Source organism: Prionailurus bengalensis, chromosome D3, assembly GCF_016509475.1.
Source record: "Prionailurus bengalensis isolate Pbe53 chromosome D3, Fcat_Pben_1.1_paternal_pri, whole genome shotgun sequence".
NCBI lineage: Eukaryota > Metazoa > Chordata > Mammalia > Carnivora > Felidae > Prionailurus > Prionailurus bengalensis.
Genome location: NC_057356.1, coordinates 18,215,445 through 18,240,233, shown reverse-complemented (window position 1 = coordinate 18,240,233; position 24,789 = coordinate 18,215,445). Strand labels below are relative to the sequence as shown.

General features: G+C 55.3%; 1 protein-coding gene across 1 annotated transcript; it reads left to right on the top strand.

Annotated features, from left to right (window-relative positions):
- The first annotated feature begins 889 nt into the window (after positions 1-889).
- Positions 890-24,263, top strand: FOXN4 (forkhead box N4). Its single transcript, XM_043557842.1, has 9 exons — positions 890-975; positions 14,733-14,881; positions 16,635-16,759; positions 16,866-16,976; positions 17,313-17,440; positions 18,067-18,163; positions 19,468-19,675; positions 21,976-22,368; positions 23,436-24,263. The coding sequence occupies exons 1-9, from the start codon at positions 890-892 to the stop codon at positions 23,693-23,695; spliced, it is 1,557 nt and encodes a 518-aa protein (XP_043413777.1). The 3' UTR covers positions 23,696-24,263.
- The last annotated feature ends 526 nt before the right edge of the window (positions 24,264-24,789 follow it).

Genomic DNA, 24,789 nt, shown 5'->3' with positions numbered 1-24,789 from the left:
GAGGATCGGCTCCAGGTACTGCCTTGCGGGGTCGGCTTTGCTGCCTTGCATTGCATTTCCAGGGTGGAGCCCCGGGCGCAGGGGCTGTGGGGGCTACTCTCTCTTTTCCCCTTTTCTCCTTCCCGGGAATCCCTGAATGACTTTTGGGGCGGAACTGAGATTCTTGGGTGGGTTTTTGTGTTTGTTTCAAGGTTGAAGTTTGAGAAACTTCGGCAAATTTTGTGTTTTTGTTTCTTGATTTTTTTTTTTTTTTTAAAGACTGTGTGTGGATGTGGTGGGGGGTGGGGTGGGGTGGGAGGTTGGATTGGTTTTCCAGCCAGGGCATGTGGCATTTCTGAAGGCATTTCCAGGGCGGGAGCCCTGCAGGGATTATTCCCCTTTGCAAGTGGGAATTTGGCCCTCCCAGAGAAACATACATGACACGTCAAGCTGTCCTTTTTTATTTACCTTTTTTGTTTAAAAAAATAAATAAATAAATAACTGAACAATAAAGTAACTGAGCTGCGGTTGAAAAGAGGCTTGGAAGGGATTCAGGTTTTTCTGATTCCTATTTTGCAAGTCCACATTTTCCACGACTTGACATTTGGATTCTAGAGCCTTCCTCTGCCCTTCCCCCATTAATTCGAAAGAACCTGGAATTTCATTCCATTCTCTTCATTTGCTTCTGAAACTCTGTAGAACTGCCCTGGGAAAGTGACCTATGATGCCCAGAAATCTTCTAGTACTTTCTTCTTTCTTTCTTTCTTTCTCTCTTTTTCTTTCTTTCTTTCAAGTGTTCTGCTGGTTGGTTGAGCTTCATCCTTCTGAACTGTGGGAAAACTGGGGTTCTGCCCTGTCCACACCATCACTGATGGGAGCTTTGTTTTCTGCTTGTCTTTTCCCCAAGGAGATGATAGAAAGTGACATCTCATCTATGATGTCAGGAATTCTGCAAAACTCAGGGCAAAATCATCACCCTTCTCCACAGGAGTACAGGTGAGGGCTTCAGCAAAAACAAACCATTTCTTTTTTAATTGTGTAACGCGTTTATGTGCTGCTTATGGTTGCTGCGCAAGAACCATTGTTACCTTAAATTTTGCGGTTTTGCAAGACACCAGAAGATCTCAATTTCAAAGTTGGCCTCTCTGAGGGTGTCTGGGCTTGTGGCCTGGGGCAACGGGGACCACTCAAAGGCCAGTCTTTTGTCTCCTCCAAGAGAGGTCCCCTCCTGGGTGACAGACTGGGCATCCTGGTGAATGTTAAGATGACAGTGGCAGTTACTGCTTCCCATACAGTGTCCCAAGATTGGCTCCAGGAAATGTCCCCCCAAAGCTTTGGGGTGTGGGGGAGGAATTGGCGGCCACACTCCTTGGATGCTGCAGAGGTTGTGAGCGGGAACTCCTGAATTCCTAGCCTGACTGTGTGACTTTCAGCAAGGCCCTTGACCTCTCTGGACCTCATTTCCTTATCAGTTAAATGACGCTCTTGAATGTATTTGAAGAATAAATTTGATGGAGCTGAGGCCAAAATAAGTTGTTCCTTGAGACAGGATGAAGCGAGATATACACGGGTCGGGGGAGCTCCTCAGAGTCCTTTGCCCGTTTTTTCTCTTCAAGCCTCAGAGCTAGAACGGCCTCTCGGGGTTCGACTAGTCTAGCCCCTTTCTTTTGCGGTTGGGGAAACTGAGGCCAAGAAGGGAGAAGGGGCCAAGAAGGTCACACAGCCAGGGGAGGGAGGAGGAGAAAAAAGGAATGTGCTGGAGTTCCCTCCCAGCCTCTCTCGCCTGAGGCCAGGAGGCCTGACTTGGTTCCCAGTGCCCCACCTGTCAAGGCAGGCATCGTGTCCATGGGTTGAGGGGGCACAGCCCAGATTATGGAGTGGGGACAGGACAGGGGCTGGCCTGGGAAGAGCAGGCTGTCACCTCGGATCAGACCTGTTTACCCAGGGGCTGTCTGGCCTCCTGGGGCCACTACAACTCGCCAGCAATGCCTTCTGGGGCAGACGACAGCCCCCAATTAGAGCGAGGTTTGCTTCCTAAGGGCTGTGGGCCTGGAGGCTGCCTTCTGAGATCCGAACGAAGACGCAAATGCAAAGAGATGTTTGCTGAGATCTTGCTGTGTGCAGATCTGGGACTCCACATGTATGCTAGGCATGAGGCAATCTGAGAGCACCTACTGTGTGCCCAGCTTGGGAAGTTGCTGTGATGAGCCCCCATTGCACAGATGAGGAAACTGAGGCTTGGAGACATTAAGTGAAATCTTTAACCAAGAACCCACCACCAAGGACCTCTGGGCTTCCTTCCAGCCCTGAAAGGGTTTAAATAATGGCAGGTGTAGTGGGGGCAGCATAAGGGTGTTAGGAGCTTGGGCTCTGAAATCCTCTATAATCCCGGTTGATTCCTGAGCCTCAGTTTCCTCGTCCATAAAATGGGGCTAGAAATAGTACCCACTGCATGGAGTTATTATGAAGATGAAGCAACAATTTCTGACTCTGCCACTTGCCAATTGTATGATTCTGGGCGTTTTCATTTCTACACCTTCATGTGTCTGTGTCTGTAGCAGGGATAATAAAAGCTACGGGTTTTAAATGTAATATCTATGGAAGTGTCCATCACCCAGCAGGCACTCAGTGTATCGGGGTGAATCTCCCTCTGTCCCCCCTGCCGGAAGCCCATGGGAAAACAGGTCCTTCCCCTGGACCAGCTGGAAAAGCTCAGAACCATTGATTCTTACTGTTGCCTAAAGCACCCCATAAAAGCATCAGAGTTAGGGAATCAGGTGTTTAAACTTTTTTTTTTAATGTTTGTTTAATTTTGAGAGAGAGAGACAGAGACAGAGCACGAGCAGGGGAGTAGCAGACAGAAAGAGGGAGACCCAGAATCTGAAGCAGGCTCCAGGCTCTGAGCTGTCAGCACAGAGCCCGACGCGGGGCTCGAACTCACGAACTGCGAGATCATGACCTGAGCTGAAGTCAGGCGCTTAACCGACTGAGCCACCCAGGTGCCCCAGGAATCAGGTGTTCAGAGCAGCTGCTCTGGAGTCAGACGTGCCAAGTTCAAAGTCCAGCTTTGGACATGTCACGTGATTTGCTTGAGTCTCCTAATCTTTCCCATGAGCACAATTAGGGCGCAGTCGCTGCTAAAAGGACTGAGTATATTTTATAGAGCAAGAGACACAGAACCAGCATTTGTCGGTTCTTACTACTTAGTTCCATTAACAAGTGTTAAGTTTCTGCAACAGTTGGGGTCTCTGGAGGGCCTTCATGTGGGGGCCCTGGAGGAACAGGGTGGATGAGGGGGTTCCCTGAACCCAGATTTCCAGTACTCCCCAGTTGGGGCTCCCACCAGCTCCAAGCCTTGGGGTCTTGGCCAGCCCAGCTCCCAAACTGTCTGGGGTACTGAGCAAGCTGTCCCTCTCCAGAAATAGGGCAGAGCAGGCAGTAAGCTTACTGGTGTGTGTGTGTGTGTGTGTGTGTGTGTGTGTGTGTGTGTGTATGTGTGTGTGTGTGTGTGTGGAGGGGGGTGTCAATGCCTACCCAGTTCCCTGACCAGCTGGCAGGGGCGAGGCAGTGGAGCTAAGAGAAACAGTCTTGCCTCAGCACATGATGAGTGGCCTGAGTGTCCTGCCTTATATTTGCATGGGTTTGGGGCTTTCTTGTGTTAAACAGCTACCATGTCCCTCCCTGAGGGCAGAATAATAATAATGGTGACAACAGCAATAATAATAATAATAATAATAATAATAATAATAAGCAGCTGATGGTTTCTTAATCCTTTACTACCTGCCTTCCCTGTGCGGAAGCCATCCTGTGAATGTGGCACTCCTGTGCCCATCTGGCAGATAAGGAAACCAAGGCTCAATCTGATTAAATGGCTTTACATGATGAAACAGCTAGTCGTGGCCAAAGTACCACTCGAACCTGAGGCTGTCCCAACCCAGAGGGCACCACGACCACTACCCTCCCGCCCCCCCCCACCGTGCCCCTCAAGTGTTGAAACACAATAAGTTGCTTTACCACCTCGCCACTGTGTGACCCCAGACAAGTCACTGTCCATCTCTGTGCCTCAGTTTCTTCATCTGTGGAATGGAGCAAAGGGAGAGCCCAAGTCACAGGTCATTGGGAGTATCCGGCACTTTCTGTCTAGAAAAGGTGTTGGGCCAGGCCTGGGATAGAGTGCTTTCTCAGGGAGGGGAGGTTTTATGATCGCGGAGTAGACTCCCTGGCCCCTTCCAACCACTCCCATTTTTCTCCCTGAATAATAGCCTTGGAGAAGTTTATGGGCTTCTCATTCCCCCTCTCCCATCTCCAGGGAATGGCTCCAAGGACCACTCAGGCTGCTGGTCCAGCCTGGTTCCAGCCCCCAGGCAGCCCTCCACGCAGCCCTCCATCCCCAAGGGCCGCCTTGGCCGTTAACTTTCAATGGCTGTGTGCAGAGAGGGAGGGAGCGGGGGCAGGGGACAGCAGCTGGAGGCCGTCCTGTCCCCAAGGAGCTGTCGGGGGAGAGTCCGTGGCTGGGCCTAGACAGCAAATGGCAGCAGCCTTCTCCGCCTGAGACGCTGGGGCCTGGGGGCCAGGGCCAGGGGCAGCCGTGACCCTGTGGACAGCACCAACAGCTCACGTCCCACGTGGGTTCGACATGGGTTAACCAGTTTCCCTTTGGTTCAAAGCTGGGAGGGAAGTGCTCCCTTCGAGGTTCTGCAGGATAATTCGAGTTACTAAGCACCTACTGTGTGCCAGAAAGCTGCGGAGCTCCTTAGCAAGTGCACCGACCCCATTTTATCTTCATGGTAACAACCGTGGAATAGGTGCTGCCATGATCCCAGTTTACAGACAAGGAGACTGAGGCCCAGCATCTTGTCCAGAGGCATACGTTCAGGAAGGGGCAGAACAGCGTTGTTTTGTTGTTGTTGAAGTTTATTTATTTTGAGAGAGAGAGAGAGAGAGAGAGAGAGAATATGCATGTAGGTGCGGGCAGGGAGAGAGAGAGAGGGAAAGAGAGAGAATCCCAAGCAGGTTCTGCACTGTCAGCGTGGGCCTGCTGCGGGGCTCGAACTCACGGACTATGAGACCATGATCTGGGCTGAAATCAAGAGCCAGATGCTTAACTGGCAGCCACCCAGGCGCCCCCAGGGCAGCAGATTTCAACTACCTGTCCCCACGTTTGGAACTTATTCTAGAGGTCAGGTCCAACAACCTCCTTTTACAGATCGGGAAACTGAGGCCCAGAGGAAGAAGGCAGACTTCTGGCTCCTTGGACGTTTACCTTCTCCCACAGCCATGCGGCTCTGTGGCTCTCCTTACAGATTCTGATGCCAGACTCTCAGTTCCTCCTCTAAGAAATGGGCAAAGCCCTTCCTTTCTTTGGACAGTGGTGTTTTCATCACAGTGCTGGGCACACGATCGATCATAAATATTCATCGGGTAGATGGATGGATGGGTAACTATCACCTGAGAAACAGTACGTCCATGGAAATGTAGAGAGGCTTTGTGCTTAAGTGACGACAGGGTCCCGCAGTGTGGACCAGGGTGGACAGAGGCCACCTGCCTTTCCTCTTAAGCCCCCCGCTGAGCTGCGTGTGGGGATGGTTTAACTCCCATATCAGTGTGGCTCCACCCATCAGTTGTAACCTCCTTGCAGGGGGGAGGCTGGGGGCTCCATCTGTCAGGGGCGGTGACGCTCCCAACATCCTTACACCCTTCCTCCCTCGAGGTGGCCAGAACAACTCCTCCAGCTACCTAACAGGCAAGGGAAAGAGACGTAGCCTTTCTGGGGTCCAGCCCTCCTGGGTCCACCCCTAGAAACGCGTGTGCGCGCGCACAAAGACATACACACACAAGCCCCCCACCCCACCCCTGCCAAGTTCCAGCCAAGTTCTAGCAAGGAGAGATTCTCTTTTCCAGCCTCCTAATCAAATCATGTCCTATTACGCTCACTCTTGGCCCAGTTGGGAATCCCCTAGCTTGCTCAACTGCATTTGATTTTCTTTTTCCTGTGAACGGTTACAAAAGATGTTACAAAAGATGTGTTAGCTAAATAAATACCGCCGTGAAATGCTTAATCCGTTCTGTGTAAAGGGTTGGATTGGAAACAGGAACAGTTTGTGGTAATGTTAAGAGCTTCCTACTAAACCACATCTCCAGAAGGCAGGTAAAAACCTCCTTGTAATCAGAGAGGAAGTGACGTCCCGGGGCTGGATGCGTCTCTGCTCCGCTGGGATGGTGATCTGACTCCCCAAAGGCAATACGTGCTGTGGGGTCTCCTCCTAGTGACCATGCAAAAGGCAAGAGGAGAGAACGCAATGGGGAAGAAAGAAGGAACGGGGTCTAAGCATCTGCTGGGTGCCGGGCCCCATCATACACATTATCTGATCTTATCCTCACAGCTGCCCTCTGGGGGGGGGGGGTGTTATGATGATGATGATTCCACTTTATAGATGGGAAAATTGAGGCACAGGGCAGGTAAAGTGATTTGCCCAATGTCACATAGCTACAAAGGGCTTGGAATGGGATTTCAGCCACAAGTGGATTCCTTCTACCCTTTCCTACTCCAGCAAGGATGTAATAAATGTCCACAGGGTGCCAGGCCCTGTGCCAGTGGCTGAACAAAATAGAGGGTCTCCCAGCCCTGGCCCTCCTGGAGTGGAATGACTGGAAACGTATAAAGTGAATACCTCCTTAAAAAATGCTAAATGTTCTGCAGACACACACAGGAAGAAGGACCACTAGGAGTGTGGGTAGCCAGGGAGAATCTCTCAGAGGAGGAAAGATTTAGGCTGAGACCAGAAGCATGAGAAAGAGCCAGCCAAAAATGAGCGCATGGAACAGCATTCCAGCTGGAGGGAACAGCAGGTGCAAAGAGAACTCAAAATGCTTGAGGAACTCCAAGTTCGACAGGTTCGCTAGAGCGGAGGAGAGGAAGGCATGAGGGGAGGGGTGGGAGGCAGCCAGGGCCAGATCATGGTGGGGAGCTGGAGCCTTACTCCCCTAATGGGTTTTAAGGACAGTGCCAGGTTCTGATGTCCCTTCCAAAAGGTCACTCTGACTGCTGGGTGTTAAATCCATCTATTCCACAAATAGTTGTCTACCCCTCGAGCCACACACTGTTCGACACCCTTCCTGTGGTTTACCCTGAACCAAGAACACCTCTGTTCTGCACATGAGCTAACAGAGACTCAAAGGCACCGAGTCACCTGCACAAGGACCTCTATTAGGAGTAGAGCCAGGACTGGAATCCAGGTGTCCCTGGGCTCACCCCCTGCAGTGCCTTGCCCTCCTGGCTCATCTTCTGTCCCTCCAGCAACATGGCTGATTAATTAAGGACACTGTTAATTCCTGTCATCAGGTTGGTCCCCTGGTCACTTAGGATGGCAGCCAGGGACTCCAGTGGTGTGTCGCTTTGCCCAGGGCCACCACAGGGTCCCCTGACCAGGGACCCTATCACTATGGAGGCACCCAGCAGATCCTTCTAAAAATGATGACGATGATTTACCCTTCCCGCCCACAGCTTGATGTATTTCAGCCAAACTGGCACAGAGACCAAGTAAAGAGGCTGCGGGATGGTGGTTCAAGCCCCAGCTCCTTTGCATACACGCTGTGAGGCCGAGGGCTATCGCTTCCCCTCTCTGAGCCTCAGCTATCCCATCTGCGAAATGGGTTTGCTAAGGAGCCTTCATCCCACAGGCTGTTGAGCACCGAGGGAGGTACAAACCGGAGAGGGCTGGCGGGGAGGTAGGCACACTGTGGGGCTGCTCCTCCATTCTGTGCGTTCCTAAGTCAACTAGAAAGTTCTCTCCTCGGGCAGAGGGGCGGTTCTGTGCTTGCCCCACAGCCTGGCAAGGAGGAGTTGAGGAAATACCTATGTTTACTGAGTGTTGGCTGCACGCTCTTTAGAAGATGTTCGTAATCATGCGAACCGCGCCATGCCATGCACGTGGGTGGACTGGGCGCCCCACCCTCATGGCCGCCTCAGTCCTTACAACAAACACCCTGCGAGGAGGGTACAGGCACTAAGCCGTATAGAGGAGCCAACTGAGGCCCAGAGAGGCAGACTACCGCAGACCAGTCTCACGGCTATAAAGGGGCCGGGTGGGATTCAAACCCAGGCCTGGCTGACCATAGAGCCGACACTTGGAACCACTACCTGGAAATGCCCGAGAGAAAGCAATGGGGGGGGGTCGCGGGGGACAGGCCTGACTCGGGTTCCCTAGCTGGGAGGGGCCCGGAATGTGTCATTGCAGAGGACTCGGGAATTGTGATGAGCAAACTCACCAGGGCACACAGATGAGGCAGGCAAAATGATAAGCACGTAGTAGACACTTGGAAGATGTTGGCCGGATTATTCCACTGACGACCGAGTATTCTGAGGTCGGTTTCCCCAGGGTACCACCTTGCTCCTCACCAGGCTCTGCCCCCTTCAGCATCCTCCCGCTTCCTGGCAGAGGTGGGCCGCCCACCTCTGTGGTCCCCCCACCCCGAGTGGCCCGGCAGGCTGCGTGTGTCCCAGGGGCAGCCCCACCAAGATGGAAAGGGCTCAACCCCATTGTGTTCCAGATGGGCAAATAGAGGCCCCGGGGAAAGGTGCTGGGGTGGGTACCTGAGGCCATTGGCCAGAAGCTGCTGAGATAAATTCTCCTGGCTCGCCCTCACCTCTCCCATCTGTGAACAGGGGTGATGACACCCACAAGGTGTGTGTGTTAGTAAGGAAAAGACAGATGTGTCCCCGTGTGGGGTGGAGAGCTGATGGTGAGCTACTGAATTCAGAAGGGGTCTCTGGGGTGCCAGGCAGGTCTTTCTTTCCTTCTTTTTTTTTTTTTTTTTTTTTTTTTTTTTTTAATGTTTGTTTTTGAGAGATCAAGACAGAGCACGAGCAGGGAGGGGCAGAGAGAGAGGGAGACACAGAATCCCAAGCAGGCTCCAGGCTCTGGGCCCTGAGCTGTCAGCACAGAGCCCGACGCGGGGCTCGAACCCACAAACCGCGAGATCGTGACCTGAGCCAAAGCCAGACACTTAACCGGCTGAGTCACCCAGGTGCCCCATCATATTCTTGACCATCACTTTAGAGTAGATGCCATTATTATTCCCGGTTTATACACTGAGCCCCAGAACAGGTGACCATCACACAGGCAGGAATCTTTAGGCCCTGGTCCACCCGTGTTGGGGTTCATGCCTGCTCCTAACCACGGTCTAGTTTGCCTTCCTAGAGCGCAAGCACACGTAGGCCTCTAAGGGAACCTCTACTCTGCCGCCGTTGCTGGGGAAACTGAGGCCCGGAGAGGGAGACTCACTTGCCCCAGATGATAGAACTGTGGAAACGTGACCAGAGTGTTTTACCTGCAGACTGTTCCCATGAGTCATAGCTTCTTTGTATCAAAGGGAACTTGGAGGCTGCTTGGGCTCACCCATCCAATAGGAGCCTGACCCCCATCATCCCTTGACCCCTGCTTGAATGCTCCCAGGACGGGGAGCTTACTACTTTGTGAGCCACCTTAGTACAAGGCTCCCATTTTTACAGAGCCGTTCCCTGTCACTTCCTCGCTGGTGGGAGGTGAAGTGGGGAGTTTTTCGTAATGGGACATACTAAAACTCCAGATTCCATGCAATCAGCTCCTGAAATTTCCAAACCTCAATCAAATTTCCAATTTTAAGGCAATATAGACACACCAGAGATTTTTCCATAATGATCGAAAAGACTGTTCCAGACCACCACCACCTAGTAGAACTTTCTGTGGTGATAGAAACGTTCCAATTTTGTGCTGTCCAGTACGGCAGGCACTGGCCATGTGTGGCCATTGAGCACTTGAAATGTGGCTGGTGTGATAAAGAAACTGAGTCCATAATTTTAATTTTAATGAATTTAAATTTAAATAGCCACGTGCGTGGGGCGCCTGGGGGGCTCAGTCGGTTGAGCGTCCGACTTCGGCTCAGGTCGTGATCTCACAGCCTGTGGGTTCGAGCCCCACGTCGGGCTCTGGGCTGACAGCTCGGAGCCTGGAGCCCGCTTCCTGTCCTGTGTCTCCCTCTGTCTCCGCCCCTCCCCCACTCTCACTTTCTCTCACTCTTGTCTCTCAAAAATAAATAAATGTTAAAACAAATTTTTTTAAAATAAATAGCCACGTGTGGCTTCCTATTGGATAGCACAGTGCTAGAATTTTCTAGAATCCACAGAGCCCATTTCTTCAACCGTTCCTTGTAGGGCAGGGAGAAAGGACAGTGGGACTGTAACCAGCCCAGTCTCTTGCTGGGGGACCCTAGACAGGCCTGTTTCTCCCTGGCCTCCGTGTCCCCATCTGGTAAATGGGAAGGTGGTAATGATAACAATACCTGCCTGACCGGCTTGGGCACACAGTGGGGACTCACCCACCCCAAGCTGTGTCCACAGGCTTTTATAAAATTAAATAAAGTTAAGCTGGGCCTTTTATCCCCTCCCGGCCCTTTGGACAGCAGGGAGTGGGGCATCTGGAAAGCTGGGTCTGTTTGCTCATTTGTCCAATCTGTGAGGACTTAGTGAGCACATACTATGTGCCTGGCCCCATACTGGGCTCTGGGGTACAGCTGCTCCCTCAGGGGGTTCAAGGTTCCCTGCTGCAGCATCAGGTTGTCCGGGGGCCACCTAACCCAGCAGTGGACTCAGCCCGGGTCCTCGCATGGAACTCTACACATCGATGAGGGACAGGTCATAGGGACGCTTCACTGAGCCACCGCAGAGAGAGGGCTGGGCCGATGGGCCTCTGGGCAGGGAGCAGAGGAAGGGTGGAGGAGAAGGGGACAGAGATGGTTGAGGACCCAGGCTGGGCAGTGGGGATGAGACACTCCCCATTTAGGCCCTAGAGCACCGCACTCTTCCCGTGATCCACAGCGAAGAGGGGCCCGAATGCCGGCTGATGAGACAGCAGAAAGCGAGCGAGGCTTCGGGGCCAGCAGATCCCCGGCACAGAGCCTCTGGGCATCCACATCCGCTGCAGGAGACCAGCTGGGCCGGTGCCAGGCACACTGACACAGACATTTTGGCCTGAGCAAGAGAGAGACCCAGCAGGGGGAGCAGGGCCTGGCCACCGACCCCCGGGATGAGCAGCAACCCCCCACGAAGGGAGAATGGGGACCAGGCCTGTGTCGGAAGCTGAATATGCACTGGCTAGTGTGGTCCTCAACACAACCCAGGGAGATATGGACTGTTATTCTCCCATTTTCCAGAGGAGAAAACAGAGGCCCAGGGGCCAGAAGTCACAGGGATTCATCTAGTCCAAGCTTACACTGTGCCCAAGACCCTGTTTCACCACCTTGGGGCTATCCTTCCCCCAGAGCTTTTCTGGGAGGTGCTAAAATACAGTCTCCTGGGCACCACAGCTCAAGGAGGGGGGGACCCCAGGCTCCGGGCTAGGTCTTGAACCCTGCATTTCAACCAACTCCTGGGCAATGCTGTGTACACAGCCCCCACTGGAAAGCTCCAGGATCGTGGGGGCGGGGTGCATCACCCCCAGGTCACATCTAATTCTCGGCCCGTTGTGCCACAAAAACAGCCTCAGACTGGCGCAGACAGACCTGGGTTCGAGTCCCGGTCTGGCCTCAGCTTCTCCATCTGTAGTGTGGGGCCGCCTACTCCCTGTCCCTGTCCTGGAGGGGTTGCAAGGGCTCAGGGAGGCGGAGGATGGCTCAGTGAGCACCAAAAGTTCCGGACACCGCGGCCACTGTCACACCATTCTTTGTGTCGGTGACCTGGGGTCAGCTTACTTCGACCAGCCAAGCAGGCACTGAAGTAGCACCGCTGTGTGCAGGGACACCGGGTGATACAGGGCTCAGGGCCAGCCCTCGGTGGTCCAGCAGGCAGGGCAGGGGTGGAGAGATGGCTGTACAGACTCACGGGCCCTGGCAAGGCGTAGGGAGCCGTCAGGAGGCAGAGGGGTCCCCGAGTTTGGGGTCTGGATGGCAAAGACTTCCCGGAGGAGAAGCCACACTCCTGGGCTGGATTGAGCGCCCCCCTGCCCCCTGGGAGCCGGGAGCCCTAGCCCTGGTCTTTTTCAGGACTCCGAATCGGGAGAAAACGGCTTCTCCTCTCCCAACCTCAGTGTCCCCATGGGTAAAATGAAGGGTGGGGTCAGATGATGTCTGGAGGGACTTTGGCCGTCAGAAGGCAGTTTACGGAGTGAGCCCGCAGGGATGGGCACCGTTTGGGTGGGGGGAGGAAAAGCTAAAGGGGGCATTCCCGGCAGGGGGGAATGGCTATAATGCAAAGACGCGGAGGTGCGACGGTGCCTGGGTGTCCCGGGGGGCAAAGCGGACACTGGGTGGCCCCAGTAGGGATGATGCCGAAGGAATGGGGAGCCAGGTGGGACACCCAAATGGCAGGGAAGAAAACCACATAAATTACAACCAGAATAGCACCATTTACTCGGCCCCTCTATGGGCTCAGCTACATCGATACCCTTCCGGGATCCTCGCGTTGTGGGGAAAACAGGCTCAGGACAGTTAAGGGACTGCTGAGGGTCTCAGTTTCTCTCTCTGTAAAATGGGGATAGCATGGAGCCCAGGGTCTGGCATACAGGCAGTGCTCAATAAATGGGAGCCGCTAGTGGAAACAGCAACAGAGGCAGGTCCGCGAGACCAGAGTCCAAAGCTTCGATGTACTTCTAGTCCTCTGGGAACCTAGCTAATGTGACTTTTGACGTTAATATTGGTATTAATAATGACGGCTAAGTCAGACACCGTTCCAAGGGCTTTACACACTTAATCCTCACGACGCCCTATGAGACGGGGAGTGTCGTTAACCCTATATTACAGATGGAAACTGAGGCTCAGAGAGGTTAAGTCAGTGGCCCTGGGCACACAGGTGATTAGAACCCAGAGCCCAGGCTCTTAACCACTCTGGGTCACCTGCTGCCAGAGACTTTGCTCACTGGTGGCACGCAAGAAGCCGGTTCGTTTGCAAGCCCCCCACCACCATCCCAGGGACTCTGGTAGGGCCCCACCTTGAGAAACCTGCCGGCAGTGGCTCACCTCTATCCATCCCTCCCTGCTGCCCCAGCGCCAGACGGGGCCACGTGGGCAGTAGGGAGCTACAGCAGGTAACAGAGCAGGAGCAAGGTTCACACCACCAGCCTCTGGGAGGTGGGCCAGTCATGGGGTGCAGAGGGGTGGGTGGGGACCAGCCAGACGTCCCCAACAGCGGGCCCTGCCCTTCGGCCTTGCCCCATGGTCTCCACGGGCCCGAGGGGACAGATGGCATCGCCCAGGCCTGGGCCGCGGCTGTCACTCGCCAGATGAGTTACGAGCAGGCTGAAGGAGTGGCAGCCGGGGGTGGGAAGGGGCTACAAAAACAATTGCAGGGAGACCCCAGGACAATGGGGGCCACGTGCCATGGGGGCAACAGTCGTTTGTCGCACAATGGGCCGCCAGGGGGGACAGAAGCCAGGCCAACTGCTGCTGCTGACAGGGCCGGCCGGGTTTTCAAATCGTTTCCAGGCCCTGTTTTCCTACAAGGCAGCCAATCGCTGGGGTAGCCGGGCGGTCACCTGATGCCAGCTTGGTGGGCTGAGGGCCGAGGCCCGGCGACAACCGAGCAGTTGTGGCCATGGCAACGCTAATTGTGGCCCTAAAACAAGGGGGGAGAGAGAGAGAGAGAGAGAGAGAGAGAGAGAGAGCGCGCGCGGGTGAGGTGGGAAGGAGGCAGAAGAGAGGCTGAGACACCAAGGCAGAGGAGAGGGGATGCTAGCTGCGGTGGCCCACAGGTGACAGAAGCCGAGGTCCACCGCGGGTCCCCTGTCACATGCAGGACAAAGCCAGAGGCTGCGTTGTTTTTTCTCTCTCCCCCTTTCCATGAAGCCCCGACACACTCCTGCTTGAAACGTGGAGCTTAGAATTTGGACCGCGGGCCTCCGGGCTGCAAACCAGAAAGCCCCTGGGCAGTTTGCAGCCACGTTACGACGTGGACAGGATGCTCCCATGGGGCATCTTGGAGCCTTGTGGCAAGCATGACTTTGGGGGTGCTGGGGGTCATGGTTACCCCACATCGGGGTACCTGCCTGCCATCCTCAGTGGGCAGCCTCTTCCTTCCCGTAGAGACTGATGGTTTTGCTCGCACATCTGTTGAGGGGTGGTGGGCCTGCGTCCCAAGTGGAGGCTCCAGGGGCTTCCTGGGGTCACGGTGAAGAGCTCCGCAGCCTTCAGGCTGTGCTGCCTGGTTTCCAGACCCCCCGCTTCCTGTTACACATGGCTTTGAGCCAGTGACTCGGGGCTCTGAGCCTCAGTTTCCCCATCTGTAAAAGCGGGGGGGGGGGGGGGGATGTGGGCATATCCTACCTCTCAGGGCTACTGTGGGGATCGAGCGGGATTGAAAAGGACTGTGCTTGTTGAGCACCGAGCCCTGTGCCTCAGTTTCCCCACCCATAAAATGGGAATCATAATAATACTACCTCATGAGGTGACCCAGAGATTTAAATGGGTTTCTGCCTGCGAAGGGCTTGGTATGGTCCCGGGCACAGAGTAAGTGCTCAACAAACATGAGCGTTTATCATTCTGGGGGGAGGGGCTAACGTGAGATGTGTTAAGTGGGTAAATGAAGAAATGAATGATTTGAGGATGTGTGGTCCTGGCTGCCAAAGCGGGAGGATCCTGGGTCCCCATGTCCAGCCCCGGGGACGGGCAGATTAGGGAAGCTGGGGGAGGTAAGGGACTAAGGGGGCGATTCCAGAGGTGGGGGGGGCCCCCCAAGAGCTGGCCTGAGCTCCCCGCCCCGCCCGAGCTCCTGCCCCTCCCTGCAGGCTCCTGGCCACCACCACCGGTGAGGACGACCTTCCCGGGGACCTGCAGTCGCTGTCATGGCTCACAGCTGTGGACGTGCCGCGGCTGCAGCAGATGGCGAGTGGCCGCGTGGACCTGGGTGGCCCCAGTGCACCCCACTCACATCCAGGTAGGCTCAGGGGTGAGGTGGGGGCGGGGCATGAGGGTGGTGCAGGGGAGGGGCGGCGCTCAGCGCTGCCACCCACCCGCCATATGTCTTGAAGGTCTAAAGCAGTTAGCAAACTGTGGCCCGCGGGCCAGATGCAGCCGGCAACCTGCAGCCTGTTTGCTTTTTTTTTTTTTTTTTTTTATTGCCTTCGTGTTCAGAATGGTTTTACATTTCTCAAGGATGGTAAAAAACAAAAACAAACAAACAAAACAGAAGACAGAAGCTATATGGCTGGCAAAGCCTCAAATATTTGCTCCCTGGCCGTTTACAAAAGCCTCCTGAACCCTGATCGCCAAAGAGGTCATACGCGGAAAGTGCCGAAGGTCCTGGCACACAGTAGGTGCTCAATAAATGGCAGCCAGTCGCAGTCATAGCAAGTGGACTAAATATTTAGAGACCCAGAAAGCACTGGAGACCAACAATCAAGGAAAACCATCATCACAGTATGTTAAAAGGACCGACAGTTGAGAAATTCGTGTCTAGGATTATTTCTTTCATTGAACAAACTGTTCTTGGCCAAAACATCTATAGCGGGGGTCAGCAAACTTTTAACGTAAAGGGTCAAGGAGTAAATATTTTAGACTCTGTGGGCCATACGGTCTCCGTTGAGATGCTCAACTTTGTCACTGTGGCGCAAACCCAGCCCTAGACAATATGTAAACGAAGGGATGTAGTCACGGGCCGGTAAAACTGTGTTTACAAAAACATGCTGTAGGCTGGGTTCGGCTGGCTGGCCGTGGTTGGCCAAGCCCCGATCGAGAACTTCCAGCTGTATGACCTCGGGCAAGCACCCTCCCCCTCTGAACTGTGTCCTCCTCTGCGACAAAAGGACAGCCGCACTGCCCTCGCGGGGCGACGCGGAGACGTGACGCCGAAAGCTCCTTGCACGCAGTCGGGGCTGTGTGGCACACGAGCGGGAACCCTCCCCTGTCCACCGTGTTGCCGCACGCCTCCTGTGTCCCTGTCTCCGTGCCAGGGGTTTGGAGCACTGGGTCATATAAGATGTGGTCCTAGTTCTCAGGGAGGAGCTGAGGGCAAGGCAGACAGATCACAGGCACAAGGGCATGAGCCCAGGGGGTGGCGGCCAGGACTCAGAGGAGAGCTTCCTGGAAGAGGAGGCCCCCCGGGCAGGATCATCTTGCAGGTCAACTTTGTTTCACCTGGAAGGTAGCCCCAAGTCAGAATTGTACAGTGAGCATCTGTGATAGATTAGCCATGCTAATCTGAGCTAATCCTTGGCGGACGAGCAGGACTCAGCAAAGGGGAGACGAGGCACAGAGGCATTTAGAGCTAAGCCTAGAGGACTGGGGGGTGGAGGCACGTTTTTGAGGAGAGGGATGAACATAATGAGTTGATGCTTTAGCTTCACGATGGACGAGAGCCAAGATGTTCATGACATCATCATCATTAATTATCCGCTCGTATTTATCGAGAGTTTATGTGCCGAGCAATGTAATGAGCACAACCTCCTGACAACTTCATACGTGGGTAATCTCGGTAGTGCCGCTGTACAGATGGGGAGACTGAGGCTGGCCCAAGGTCACACAGCTGGTAGGAGCCCACTGGTCACTCCCACGCTCCCGGGCAGTGGTTTGCCAAGCACCTGCTGTGCACCTGGGTGGGGGACGGCTCCATTCTCTGGAGGTGCCCGGGGACTGAGCTGCTCTGACCCACTCCTCCAGCCCAGCGGCATCTCTGTGCTTCCCTTTTGCAGGTGCCTTGGCCAGGGCAGCCAGCCTGCATGTGGGAGCCACCCCAGGTCCACTGCTCCACGGCCCGGCTGGCATGGTCCCCCCAGGCATGCTAGGCCTGGGCCCCATGGCCAATCACGGAGCCAGCGTAAGCGCCACCGCGTGGGTCGGGGAGCTAGAGCGGGGGGTCCTCCGGGGCTGGGGTGCCCCACCCTCACCCTGACCTCTGTCTCCCCCTCTTGCGGCCTCTGCAGATGAACCAGATCCCTGTGGGGGGCCAGCCCTCATCCAGCCTGCAGGACCAGCCACAGCTGTACTCGCCCGCCTCCCAAACGCAGTTATCGCTGCCCCCAGGCACCCAGCAGGTACCGGGGGCTGGCGGGGGCCCCTGGACTCGGAGACACACACCCCTGCCTTGGGCTGGCCAGGGAGCTCTCTGAGCCTCAGTTTACTCCCCTGCAACATGGGCATAACATTCCCCGTGTGTGTGTCATTGAGTCCTTCATTCAGTCCCCTAAAACCGCTGCGCGGGGCAGGGACAAGATTATCTCCTGGGGCCATAGACCTGACATCTTGCTAAACAGCATTCTCCTGAAAAGGGAGCCCGGGGTCGGGGCTGGGGGGGGGGGCGTCCTGTGAGTGGCTTATGCTCTCTCTCACCTTTTCTCTCTGCCACCCTTCCCTGCCACGCCCGTGAGAAGCGCCCCCCTATGGGCCTGTACGGCTCCCCGTTTGGAGCACGGCCTCCCTACCCCCAGCCCCGCATGGCTGTGCATTCGTCTCGGGAACTGCACCCCAAGCACTACCCCAAGCCCATCTACTCATACAGGTGAGGTCCAGGACGGGCTGGGGCCACGGGGGGCTCGGGGAGGAGAGGGGCGAGGCTATCCCAGACAGCTAGATGTGGTGCGATGGCTCAGACTTGCAAGGGGGAGTTTGGGGGGAGTGGGGAACCCTCAGGTGGGACCTGCTCAAGGAAGGCCCATCGTATGTCCAGTCAGCCCCCAGGGCTGAGCACCCACTCCCGACTCTGTCACTCATAAACTTTGTGGCCTTGGGGAAGTGGCTTGGCCTCTCTGAGCCTCAGTTTCCTCTGGTGTAAAAAGCCATCGAAACAAGAGGATTGTGTACCTCACAAGATTTGGATACGGCTGGGGCGGGGGGTAAGCAAGCCTGGTTAAAGTCTAAAGGCCCATAGGCATGAATTATGGAGAAGGAATAAAGAGAGGAAAAGCACTTCCTCAGATTGGTACCAGTGTCCGAGCTCAGGGTCAAGGAGAAGGGCGGGAGGTGGGGAAAACGTAGGGCCGTGGAAAGGTACCAGAGCTAACGCCGTTGGAGCGTGTAGGGCCTGGTACCGCTGGGGTCAAGCAGGGCAGGCTTCCTGGCAGAAGAGACCTGGGGCCGTCAGCCCGAGCCACCGTCACCCCCGCCTTCTCCACCCTGTGCCTCCAGCTGTCTGATTGCCATGGCCTTGAAGAACAGTAAGACAGGCAGCCTGCCTGTGAGCGAGATCTACACCTTCATGAAGGAGCACTTTCCCTACTTTAAGGTGAGGGGCCCCAGCCTGGCCTGGGGGTGCTGGAGCCGCTCCGGCCTCTCGTACTGCCAGAACCCAGGACCTGGCCCCGGGGCCACACCGGGTCACCCTTTTAGGCCCCCAGTTGTGTCCATAGGCACCGTTCACACAGTCAGGGGCAAAGAAATCCAGAAGGGAAAGGGAGCATCTGAGCTGGGCTCTAACGAGGGAACAAGTTCACCAGACATCCGCGGCAGCAGGGGAGGGGGGCGGCGGGAAGAGGGGCTAACTTACTTACTCAGCACCGACTCGGTTCAACATATGGTTGCAGGGGCACCTGGGTGGCTCAGTCTCTTGAGTGTCTTGATTTCAACTCAGGTCATGATCCCAGGGTCATGGGATCAAGCCCCACATCAGGCTCTGTGTTCAGCGTGGAGCCTGCTTAGGTCTCTCTCTCTCTCTCTCTCTCTCTCTCTCTCTCTCTCTCCCTCCCTCCCTCCCTCCCTCCCTCCCTCCCCTTCCCTCCTTCTCCCGGCTCACGTGCTCTCTTCCCCTCCCTCTGAAAAGTGAACAATTTCAAAACCATACTGATGCAGAACACAGGCTTGGCAAGAGCTTTTGCCTCGCCGAGCCTCGGTTTTCTCATCCGTAAGATGGGGAGGATAATACCCCTCTGCCAAGGTTGGCGAGGACTCTGCGTGTGAAGGGCCTGGCAGCTCCTGGCACGTGGTTGGCCGCTAGGAACGTTAGTTTTGCTGGCATCCAAGCAAACTCAGGCGCCGGTGGTCAGAGGGTCGGTACCAAGCTGTGAGGTCCCCGACTCGGACCGTGCCCTCCGCAGAAAATGCCGCGCACGGTAGTGTGTGCGGGAGGGGAAGAGGCCATGAGGTGCGCTGTCGTATCTGCTTACCTCACAATCAAGTATGAGCGTTGAAAACTGTCTGGCATTGAATACACTCGGCCAGTTATCCGTGTATTCGCATCGGCTCGCTTGCTCGCCGAGCGGGAGAGAAAGGACGGAAAATTCGGCATCCCCGGGCCGGTTCTCAAGTAGTAACTGTCGGCTGGAGCCAAAGCGCACCTGCCCCTTTAACAGGGCACGGGCCCTCCAGTTTGCCCCAGTCCCTACCTCTCTCTCTCTCTCTCTCTCTCTCTCTCTCTCTTTCTCTTTCTCGTCTTCCCAACTCAAGGCGGGTGTCGGAGTGTGTCAGAGTGTCATTTTACCCCGCCCCTGCCGCGCCTGCCCCTCTAGGCCCGCCTTTGAGAGGCCCCTGGAGAGGAAGAGCTCATAGGGAGGTCTCTGAGGGGGTCTCCTGCGCGTCCGTCTCTCCCCACAGACGGCTCCCGACGGCTGGAAGAACTCGGTGCGGCACAACCTGTCCCTGAACAAGTGCTTTGAGAAGGTGGAGAACAAGATGAGTGGCTCCTCGAGGAAGGGCTGCCTGTGGGCCCTGAACCTGGCCCGCATCGACAAGATGGAGGAGGAGATGTACAAGTGGAAGAGGAAGGACCTCGCCGCCATCCACCGGAGCATGGCCAACCCCGGTGAGGCCCACACGCACCGCCCGGCCCGGCTCTGCCTGCGTCCTGCCTGGCCGGCACCAAGTCTCGGCCCCGATGGGGGGCACACGGGCCTCTGGTGAACTTCCCGCCTGTGAACTATGCCTCCCCTCCCCTGTGGCTGCTCAGCTCAGAGCCCTGGTCACAGGCCTGGGAAAAGCTGGTCGGTCTCCCCTCGGCAACCCCTAGCTTCTCCCAGAGAAACACCAGACGAGACAACCACGGGATGACGTCGCTTTCGTACCTCTCCTACCACATCGGCACTGAGTTTTAAAACCATAAAATAATAGGGGCGCCTGGGTGGCTCAGTCGGTTAAGCGTCCGACTTGGGCTCAGGGAATGATCTTGTGGTTCGCGGGTTCAAGCCCCGGATCGGGCTCTGGGGCTGGCAGCTCAGAGCCTGGAGCCTGCCTCGGATTCTGTGTCTCCCTCTCTCTCTGCCCCTCCCTCATCACGCTCTGTGTCTGTCCGTCTCTCTCGCTCAGAAATAAACGTTAAAAAGACTTTTTTTACATATGAAAAAACAGAAAATGATAAAATGATAAAGTAATAACACCCAGTGTGGGCTAGGATGTGGAGAGAAACAGGCAGCTCCGTGTCTAACTGATGGGAACCTAAGTGAAACTTTTCCGGGACACAGTAATAGAACAAAACCCTGCAAACTGTACCTCATTGTTTGCACCAGTTATTATTTTTTTAAGTTTATTTATTTATTTTGAGAGAGAGAGACAGGGAGAACGAGTGGGGGAGGGGCAGAGAGAGAGAGAGAGAGAGAATCCCAAGTAGGCTTCACGCTCAGCGTGGAGCCCGACGCGGGGCTCGAACTCACAAACCGTGAGAGCGTGACCTGAGCTGAAACCAAGAATCGCTCAACTGACTGAGCCACCCAGGCACCCCCTTGATCCGATCACTTCTGGCCACGTGTGCTGAGGAGATCAAAGATGTCAACAAAAGGCTGACACACAACGTGATTCATCACAAAATTATTTCTAACGGTAAAAAATTGAAAGCAATCTAGACATCCTACAAGAGGGGATTAGTTAAATAGACACAATGTCATACCATGCAAGGACTAGAGAAAAATATTTTTGGAATAGAAAGAAATACTTCCAACACAACAGGTGAAAAAAAGACAGGTTATGAAGCAATATCACACAGCTTCATCATATTTTAAAATGCATATGTGATGTTACACGAACATATACATTTATATATGTGTGTATATCCACTCATATGTGCGTATATGTACTTACATGGACACACACACACACACACACACACACACACACACACAGACTAGAAGAAATATACCAAACTCTTTACTGTGAATGAAGAGACCACTGGTAATTTTTATATTCTTCACGTTTCTGTATTTTCCAAATCTACCCTGTTCGTGAACCTCTTTGCTTATGAGAAAAAAATATGGCATTTTTTTTGTTTTTTTTTTTTTAATTAAGAGATGTGAAGGGGAGAGGAGAATGTGCAATGAAAGGCCAGTCCCACCCAGCCTTAGGAATATGTGGCCTGACTCCATGGGGATTGGCATGCCTGGTGTTTGCATATGAAGGAGGACAGGAGTATAACTCAGACACGAATAATTCAATAAAGAGAGGAAAAGGGGACCGTAGCGGGGTCCGGGAGGCCCTCAGCGGAAAGAGTACCGTGTGATGCCCACCCCTCAGAGAACCCTGGGGTCTGACTTGAGACCTGAGGCCAGCCCTGACACGTTTAGAGTAAGACCCAGGTTGGAAGCGTCCTCTAAAGTGAGTGTAACCTAAATCGATCCCGGGACCCTAGCGGTCCAGTCTCGAACTGGTGTTACAGTCCAGGAGACACGAGCCAGCAACCAAAAGTAATTCCACAGTCATGGTCTTGTTCGTATCCAAGGCCGTCAAGGAGGATCCAGCTTTAACTCACGGCAACACTTCTTAATGTCTCTTGAGCAGCAGGGATTTTGTCCCCATGTCGTGGATTTGTAACCTCTGCCTGACCTCCTCTTGCAGGGCATGAGGAGCTCCAGGCGAGGTCCTAGGGTTACTGCACTGTCCCAATGAGAGGAGCTCATGTTATTATCCGAGGCCCTTCTCATTCCTCAAAGACCCTACACTGTGATTTCATGACATTCCCCCAACAACACTGTGTAGAGCGTATGATGCCATCTCCTAGATGGAGAGACTGAGGTTCAGAGGGTCCAAGAGGTTGGCTAACGGTCACGTGCATCGTTTAGCACTGGGGCCTGGGAGCTGCAGGGTGGCTGCTGAGTGACCTCTCCCACTTGCCTGCAGAGGAGCTGGACAAGCTGATCTCGGACCGACCGGAGAGCTGCAGACGCCCTGGCAAACTGGGAGACCCCGAGGGCCCCGTGCTGACTCATGCCACCACGGTGGCCATGGCCCATGGACGCCTGGCTGTCTCCCAGCTTCCGCCCCAGCCAATGATGACCCTGTCCCTGCAGTCCGGCCCCCTGCACCACCAGGTCCAGCCCCAGGCACATCTCGCCCCAGACTCTCCCGCCCCGGCCCAGACCCCACCGCTGCACGCCCTGCCGGAACTGAGCCCCAGCCCCCTCCCCCACCCCGCCATGGGAAGGGCGCCCGTGGACTTCATCAACATCAGCACCGACATGAACCCTGAGGTGGATGCCCTGGACCCCAGCATCATGGACTTCGCTCTGCAGGGTGAGGCCGGAGGAGTGGGGGGTGGGGGTGGGGGAGCCGGAGGGCCAGGAAGATGGGGGAGGGCCAGAGAGAGGAGGTCTGTCCGCATTTCCACCTCCGCTCATTCCTTCAACAAGCACTCCCCAACCGCCTAATGACGGTGAAGTACAGCCAGCATTTAGTGAGCGCTTACTGTATACCAGGCCTCGTGCCAAACGCGTCATAGCCATCACCCCCATGTCACCGTGCATCGGCCCTGGGGGGCCACTGCCATTTCACGTCCCCATCCTGCCAGTGAGGAAACTGAGGCAGAGGAGTGAGGTCCCCTGGCTCGCCGGTGGCCCAGCCGGGATTTCAACCCAGGTCCGTCCGACCCCCAACTTTTCCTCAGTAACTGCTTCCACTTGCACGTGCCAACCTCATGCCGGGTCACACTCTGGCCCCCACTGCCTGCCACACGGTCGTCCCTGATACACAGGACAGGAGCTGAGCGGATGACGGAACGAACGAGGGAGGTGCCTTGTGACTCATCCGTTCACGACCGTGTGCCAGCCAATGGCCGAGAACTCCTCTGCCCTCAAGGAGTTCGGTGTCTAGAGAGGGAAACGGACCGGTTGGCAGTTTGTTAGCAAGCGAGCGAGTCACGTACAGCTGTGAACTGGGTGTATCCGGACCTCGCCGCCTCCTGCCTGTCCCCCGAGATTATCATGTAGTCAAACTGTGTTGTAAACTGTGTTGTGCTGTTCTGTCCCCTGACCTTGCCACAGTGGGACCCCTTAGTGAGAGTAAGTGCTTTCCACACAGCCCCCTGTTTAAGCCCCCAAGGGGAGGAGGAGTGGGGGTGGGGTGGGGGCGATTGTCTCCATTTCATTCCAAGGAGCCTGAGGCTCCGAGACAGAAGTGACGTTCCCAGGGATGCCCAGTGGGAAGGGAAGGGGCGGCTAGAAAGAACTTGGTGTCTCCATGCTCCCCTGCGGTACCCGACTTTGAACCCCAGACATGGTCTTTGCCCCTTCCTTAAGATAGGATTTGAACTCGGTTCTGTTTGACACAAAGCCAGCTCACCCAACCGCTTTTGTCTTTGAAAGGGAACCTCTGGGAGGAGATGAAGGATGGGGGCTTCAGCCTGGACACGCTGGGGGCCTTCGGAGACTCCCCCCTCGGCTGTGAGCTGGGGGTCTCGGGCCTGACCCCCGTCTCCGGCGGCAGCGACCAGTCCTTCCCAGACCTGCAGGTGACGGGCCTGTATGCTGCGTACTCGACCCCAGACAGCGTGGCCGCGTCGGCCACAACCTCGTCCTCCCAGTACCTGGGCAGCCCAGGGAACAAGCCCATCGCCCTGCTTTGAGGTGACGCCTCACCTGCCCCGGCACCCGGAACCCCGGGCTTGGGGTTCCTGGACGCAAGGCCTCTTACGTCTCCGTCGGCACCCTGGGCCCTCTCGCACCTCCGCAGGAGGCCTTTGGGGCCACCTCGAGTCAGAAGGACAGAGGACAACGGACGGGCATTGCAGCCTCCCTGACCTCTTGACACCTGAGAACGAGATTTCTCCAGCCTGCATCCCCGCCGGGCTCCCTAAACGACCCACAGTCCCCTCTGGGGTGGGACTGCCATGGAAACACCCCAGCAGGGAGGCCCTTTAATTTATTCTTCTGGGATTAAGCCTCCACCTCAGCCTCCAGAGGACAGGCCTTGAGGCCAGGAGCAGAGCTGGGAGACTGGCGCACCTCTCTTGGACCGGACCGGGCTGAACTCCGGAATGGGTGCCCGGCCCTCCCCTCCAGGCTCCCCACTCCCGGAGTCTGTTAGAGTTTCACACAACCGGTCCTGGGCCCATCCGGGGCACCGTGTCCCTGTGTACATTTATTTATATTTATTGGAGCTCATCCACACCACCTCTCGGAACCCAGCCCCTGGCCTCTGGAATGAGAGTCCCCGGTACCTCTCTCTGCATCCTGGCAACCTTAACTCCCGAATTACCGGTGAATCGTGACGCCAACTGGCTCTTAACCCCTTTGCAGCCCTGGGCTGCTTTTTAGAACAGAAAGCACTTTTGACACTATGAGACATCCACTTTTTCTAAATTAGGTTCCAGATACTTTTTTTTTTTTTTTTAACGTTTATTTATTTTTGAGAGAGAGAGACAGAGTGCGAGCAGGGGAGGGGCAAAGAGAGAGGAAGACACAGAATCCGAAGCAGGCTCCAGGCTCGGAGCTGTCAGCACAGAGCCCCGTGCGGGGCTCAAACTCATGAACCATAAGATCATGACCTGAGCTGAAGTCAGAGGCTTAACCGACTGAGCCACTCAGGCGCCCCAGAGACCGGATGACTTTCTAACTGCTCAGGCATGGTCCAGATCTCTTCCCACATGCTCCTAAGAGGGGAGGTGCCAAACATAGTTTGGGGCTGGGGGGCTTTCTAAGGGCAAATCGGGAGGGGGAT

Bases quoted from the DNA above. Each gene is read 5' to 3' on its own strand.
- FOXN4 (XM_043557842.1), top strand. From the start codon at position 890: ATGATAGAAAGTGACATCTCATCTATGATGTCAGGAATTCTGCAAAAC. The intron at 976-14,732 runs GTGAGGGCTTCA...CCCTCCCTGCAG, and splicing joins CCTTCTCCACAGGAGTACAG to GCTCCTGGCCACCACCACCG. The intron at 19,676-21,975 runs GTGAGGCCCACA...ACTTGCCTGCAG, and splicing joins CCGGAGCATGGCCAACCCCG to AGGAGCTGGACAAGCTGATC.